The sequence below is a fragment of the Lynx canadensis genome, chromosome A1, assembly GCF_007474595.2.
Source record: "Lynx canadensis isolate LIC74 chromosome A1, mLynCan4.pri.v2, whole genome shotgun sequence".
NCBI lineage: Eukaryota > Metazoa > Chordata > Mammalia > Carnivora > Felidae > Lynx > Lynx canadensis.
This window is the reverse complement of record NC_044303.2, coordinates 70,090,660-70,096,865: the sequence shown is the minus strand read 5'-3', so window position 1 is coordinate 70,096,865 and position 6,206 is coordinate 70,090,660. Positions and strand designations below refer to the sequence as shown.

Here is a 6,206-nt window from a genome sequence, read left to right as displayed (position 1 = left end):
GGCCAGAGAGAGAGAGAAGGAGAGAGAGAGAATCCCAAGCAGGCTCCACACTGCCTGTGCAGAGCCCCACGCCCGGCATGAATCCATGAAACCATGAGCTCATGACCTGAACTGAAACCAAGATTCCGACACTTAACCGACTGAGCCACCCAGGCGCCCTTGTCTCCTAACACTCCTATGGAGACTCCTACCATCTAAATATCAGTCGGGGGGAATTGTGCTTTCTGTAGACTGTTTCACAGCCTAACTTCACACTTACCATGATCATAAGCATTTTTTCTAGTCACGATTTACCATCTAAGAGCAAAAGATCTTTGTGTCTAAAATTTAAGATTTCCGGGGCGCCTGGGTGGCGCAGTCGGTTAAGCGTCCGACTTCAGCCAGGTCACGATCTCGCGGTCCGTGAGTTCGAGCCCCGCGTCAGGCTCTGGGCTGATGGCTCAGAGCCTGGAGCCTGCTTCCGATTCTGTATCTCCCTCTCTCTCTGCGCCTCCCCCGTTCATGCTCTGTCTCTCTCTGTCCCAAAAATAAATAAACGTTGAAAAAAAAAATTTTTTTTTAAATTTAAGATTTCCAAAAAAAATTAAAGATAACTAACATTTCACATCTCTAACTCGATTGGCTCCAAAAGAAACCCCCAACAGACCAGGGGATTAGTTCCTTTTGATTTGGTGACACTCGTCTGCCTTTGGCGTTGTTTTTGCCTATGACATGATACAGTATTTCAGAGAGGGTGCTATGGACTCGTTTCTGTCGCCTGTTCTGCATGTGCAGTTTGCTCTTGGACCCCATGCTCTCTCCCTTCTTGTCTCCTTGTAGAGCCTGCTCCGGGGGTAGGTCTGTCTTAGCCCTAGCCTATGAACAGATGCGTTTACTGACTCTCAGCAAGAGAGCATTTAACTTTTTTAAATGTTTATTTTTGAGAGAGAGAGAGGGATCTCGCACAGGAGAGCAGGGGAGGGACACAGACAGAAAGAGAATCTCATGCAGGCTCCACACTGTCAGCACGGAGCCCCACGCGGGGCTTGAACCCAAGAACTGTGAGATCATGACCTGAACCGAAGTCAGACGCTCAACCAACTGAGCCACCCAGGCGCCCCAGCAGTAGAGCATGTAAAGCAAGCCTCACTCTAAGTTCAGAATGAAGGCTGTTCTTCCAGAATAATAGAACATCCAGGTGTAGATGAAGGAAATACCTAGGAGAGCAAGGTCCACCTTCCTGACACCCAGGAAATTCTCTCACCTGAGCTGACTGATCCTGTCTATGCCGCCAGAGGCAGAACTTAGGCCTAGCCCTGGCCCTTTCTGTTTTGCATAATAGCTTACTACATATTAACTCTGTGGCACCCTCTGGCCTGCCTGCACTTCCTATGCAATTGAGAAGTAAATAGTCTCTGGCATGTCCAAAGGCGGGCAGATCCTGGGCCTGTAGAGATCATTTCTCTCTGAAGGAAAATAGGAATGGCAGTCAGTGATTCACGTCTATGGTTACAGACATGAGATGCTAAAAGTCACAGGTTATTTATAAAACCATCAGAGGTGGCCACAGTGGGCCTCTTAACGCCCATGATTTTATTTTTTTAATGTTTGTTTATTTGAGAGAAAGAGAGGGCAAATGGGAGACGGGCAGAGAGAGAGGGAGACAGAGGATCTGAAGCAGGCTCTGCGCTGACAGCAGAGAGCCTGACGTGGTGCTTGAACTCACAAACCATGAGCTCATGACCTGAGCTGAAGTCAAGACCCAGATGCTCAACCGACTAAGGCACCCAGGTACCCCTGAATGCACGTGGTTTTAGACAATTGTGTGTAGAAATCTTCGTAAAAGATAGGATATCTGTAGCCTACAGCAATAAGTTGCACACCACAAATGCTCTCTGTTACTGGTTGAATTGTGTCCCACTCCCTGCCCCCCAACTCAAATTCATATGCTGTAGTCCTGACCCCAGGTACCTCAGAATGTGACCTTGTTTGGAGATAGGGCCATGTAATTAGTTCCGTTGAGGTCATCCTGGAGTAAGGGAGCCCGCAATCCAGTACGACCAGTGACCTTGTATGAACGGGACGTCTGGACACGGCCACCACAGAGAGAAGACCGTGTGAAGATGGCAGCAAGGATCTAGGTAATGCTATCATGAGCCAAAGAACGTCTATGATGGCCAGTAACCCCCAGAAGCTGGGGAGAGGCTGGAACAGATTCCCTCTTGTAGTCTCAAAAGGAGCCAACCAGGGGGCACCTGGGTGACTCAGTCGGTTGAGCGTCCCACTTCAGCTCAGGTCGTGATCTCACGGTACGTGAGTTTGAGCCCCATGTCGGGCTCCCTTTCTCTCTGCCCCTTCCCTGCTCATGCTCTGATCTCAAAAATAAAGAAACATTATAAAAATTAAACAAAAAAGGAGCCACCGAGGTCAACACCTTGATCTCAGCCTCCCAGCTCCCAACTCAGAGATGATAAATTTCTCTTGTTTTAAGGATCAGTTTGTAGGATGTTGTTATGGCAACTGCCCCAAACTAATGCGCAGACCGTGAGCTGCCTCCCTCACTCCTGACCAGGGGATCCCCAAGCTGAGGGAGAAGGTGGCGAAGCCATGTGTCAGACACACGGGACAAGGTGAGGGCAAGGCCTGGCTGCCGGACGGTTAAAGATACGCGGCTGTGTGTTACTCACTCGGCGAAGGCAGACCAGCCACAGGTGCCAGTCCCACGGTCTCTGCCCCACACAAAGGGGTGACACGGTTGTGAGGTACCCCGTTGCTAAGGAGCTACACTGCAGCTAAGAGATTTTATGCTCTGTGTCTGTCTTCTCACCAGCTGGGCGCACGCCTTCGGCCTCTGTGGCTGTGTGGATACAGGTCACCAGCGCTCCCAGACCGAGCCGGTCCCTGCCCCATGCCAGAGTCACTTAATAAAACCTATACTGTCCCATTAGCCCTGGTTTCCCTATATTTCTAAAGTAGCTTTACGTGATTAGGCTGATTGGTGTTCCGGGACCTCAAATGACTGATAACTCATTTGCTTTGAGCAGGGGTAACTTGATCAAACTGGCATTTTGAAAGCCAGTCACACCACTGTGTTCTGTTTAGGTAGCTATTTGCTGACATGTCAAAGGCAAAACAGATTCCCTCCCAGTGGGGAAGAAAGTATTTGTGGAAAGGGGCTATTTCTTTAAAATAAGGGCAGTGGAAGGATGGGCAGGGCACCGGCCGGAGATGTGCAAGCTGCACGCTGCATGAAGGCCCCAGCAAGGGAGCCCCCGGGGGCTGGAATGCAGCCAGGCTCCGTGGCCAAGCTGTACCTGCGCCCAGGGACCAAGCCGCTGTCCGCTCGTCGAGCCGTGCCTCCCCGGGCAGCATCCGGCCTGAATGATCACAATTCTCTGATGTGCACAGATGTGCCTTAGGCACCAGCAGGGGCCCCGAGGGTGGAAAATGTGGCGAAACCCCCAAGTAAGAAAAATAGTCGTCAAGTTGGGCAAGAGACAGCTCCAGAAGAGCCACTCCAGAAACTGGGGCCTGGATTACAGGTGCAAAACTTGTTCTACAGCTCGCCTAACATCGACGGTCCCACTTAAGAAAGTGGAGTAGCCCACTTAAGAAAACCAGGTGCTGATTTCAGCTCAGGTCAAGACCCCGCGGTGCATGAGTTCTGGCCCTGCATTGGGCTCCGCGCTGGCAGCACAGAGCCTGCTTGGGATTCTCTCCCTCTGCCCCTGCCCTGCCCTGCTCTCTCTCTCAAAATAAATCAATAAACTTAAGAAAAGAAAACAAGAGGTGCTTCTCACTTAAGTTGATCAGTTTTTGAAAAAAAAAATCAAACCAATTGTGCCCCAAGGCGCTCAGGCCCCTTCCCCTCCTCCCATGTCCCCTGCCCCCTCGCCTCAGGCCAACTGCTGTTTTGCTGGGTGCGTATTCTGTGTGGCTCTTTTTGAAGTGGCATACCCTTTATTTCCTCACCAAAAATGGGGGAAGGGGGATCATATGACATGTGAGGCTCTGTAACATTTTCAGAAGTCAGAACAACTCGCTCTGTGAGCACAGTCATAAAAAGACTAAAGAAATGTACTAGGGGCAGAGAATACCTTGGAGGCCAAGGGGAGAGATGAGACGCTAAGTGCCCTACTGGCTCGGGGAGCTCTGAAGGAGCCTGGTGTGGGAATCAGAAGTTGTGGCCTGACGGTGGGGGGGAGGGGGGGAGAGTCAGATCCTGGGGGGATCTTGGAACGCTGTGCTGAGCAGCGGGTCTGACCTTGCAGGGAGCAGGGAGCCAGCCAGGTTGGGGAGCCCTCCTGATTTGCTCCATGTGGGGAAGCTCAGGTCCGGTTGGGTGGATGGGAGACAGCGAAGGGCATCTGCTTGTCACCGTCATCCTGGTGAACAATGAGCACAGCCAGAATCGCATCAGAGGAGCTGATCACCTGGCCCGGAGCCGCCACGTGGGATGCACACTCTCACGCCAGACCCCTTTCTTGCCTGCTCCTCAGCACCACTTGCAGTGGCCAGGGGCTCCCAGGAGGGCTCGAGAGCCTGAAGACAGCTGGGCCTTACCCTGGGAGCTGCCAATTCGGTAGGTCTGGGATGGACCTGAGAGTGTGCATTTTTAAAAACATGTTTTTACACATTTATTCATTTTCGAGAGACAGACAATGAGTGGGGGAGGGACAGAGAGAGAGAGGGAGACACAGAATCCAAAGCAGGCTCCAGGCTCTGAGCTGTCAGCACAGAGCCCGACACGGGGCTCGAACTCACGGACCGCGAGATCATGACCTGAGCCGAAGTCAGACGCCTAACCGACTTGAGCCACCCAGGAGCCCCTTTGATGAGTTCCCAGGTGCCGCTGCTTCTGGGACAGAGACCACACTTTGAGAACCACTGCAATAGAGAATGAAACACGATCCTTAAAGCTCTGCAGCCACATGCATGCAGGACACTATAGTGCTGCCCGTTTGAAAAGCAGCTTAATTGAAAATCAGTGCTTGCCGCTGTGGCTGTGTCTAAGAAGACTGACTTTCGCCTGTCCACAGCTTTTTCATTCCTATGGCCTAATTTCCCAGGCCGATGTCATAGGGACCCTCTTCTTTTGGTCAGCGTGAGCAACCCTGGACGGAACTGCCTCTTCCTTTGAGGGCCCCTCTCGGCCCTGCCGGGGGCCCCCATCGCAAATTCTTGCCCATATTTCAATCTTAAGTCATTCCGTTCCAAACATTTATCTGCAGTACTCAGCTGTCATCATGGGCTGCAGTGAGTAGCAAGTTCTGTAGCAATTCCTGTAGATCTGATCTTATCAACCAACTTGCAAAGAGGTGTTAGCATCTCTAGGTGAAGGAATGGCGGTCCAAAGGTTAAGTGCTTTGAATCTTTAAAGCCACATGATCAGGAAGGATGTCCCCAAGCAGAAGCTTAATCTCCTGCCCCCCAAGGCCTGCCTTTCCACCTAAAAGAACCCAATGTTCAACTTAACTCGTCTTCCTCCTGGTTTATGAAACCATTTTCAGACCACCTGATTCCTTGTAGCAGCTCTGGAAGGCAGCATCCTCACATTACAGACGGCTAACGGAGAGTAACCCGCAGAAGGCACCAGAGCCAAGGCAGATCCTGCCAGATCCCATTTAAAAGGCATGGGATAGGACTCCTAAGCCACCAGGTAGAAAATGTAGCTTAGGGGAAAAAAATTATTTAAAAAAGAACACTTTGGGGCGCCTGGGTGGCTCAATCAGTTAAGCATCTGACTCTTGATCTCAGCTCAGGTCATGATCTCACGATTTGTGAGTTCGAGCCCCACGTTGGGCTCTGTGCTGACAGCTCAGAGCCTGGAGCCTGCTTCAGATTCTGTGTCTCCCTCTCTCTCTCTGCCCCTCCCCTGCTTGCACTCTCTCTCTGTCTCTCTCAAAAATGAATAAACTTAGTTAAAAAACAAAAAAAAGAAATGCTAACTGCAGTACACAACCAGCAAATAGCTCTGAATTCAGTAACAGAGGAGGTTAGCAACCTCTGCCCCTCAGTAATAGAAGTGGCTTTTTGGAATGCACACTTTTCGGAAAATAACAAACTTCCTGGGTGATGACTGGGTACTAAATCTCAGATTTTTACCTGAGTGAGCTTAGGAATTTCATTTTCCACAGTGTAGTTCTGAGTGTGATGGTTGTTAGAACAAGATCTAAGCTCTCTTTTCTGGAACCCTGTCTATGTTCCAAGTAAGCAAAATCTTTACC

At 50.6% G+C, this 6,206-nt stretch overlaps 1 protein-coding gene across 1 annotated transcript in view; it reads left to right on the top strand.

Moving 5' to 3' along the window:
• Positions 1–4,325: 4,325 nt before the first annotated feature.
• SLC15A1 (solute carrier family 15 member 1) overlaps positions 4,326–6,206 on the top strand; it is a 46,918-nt gene continuing 45,037 nt past the window's right edge. The window contains exons 1-2 of the mRNA XM_032593627.1: positions 4,326–4,561; positions 5,183–5,235. Of these exons, the coding sequence (XP_032449518.1) occupies positions 4,326–4,561; positions 5,183–5,235 (289 nt within the window). The remainder of the gene's footprint in view (positions 4,562–5,182; positions 5,236–6,206) is intronic.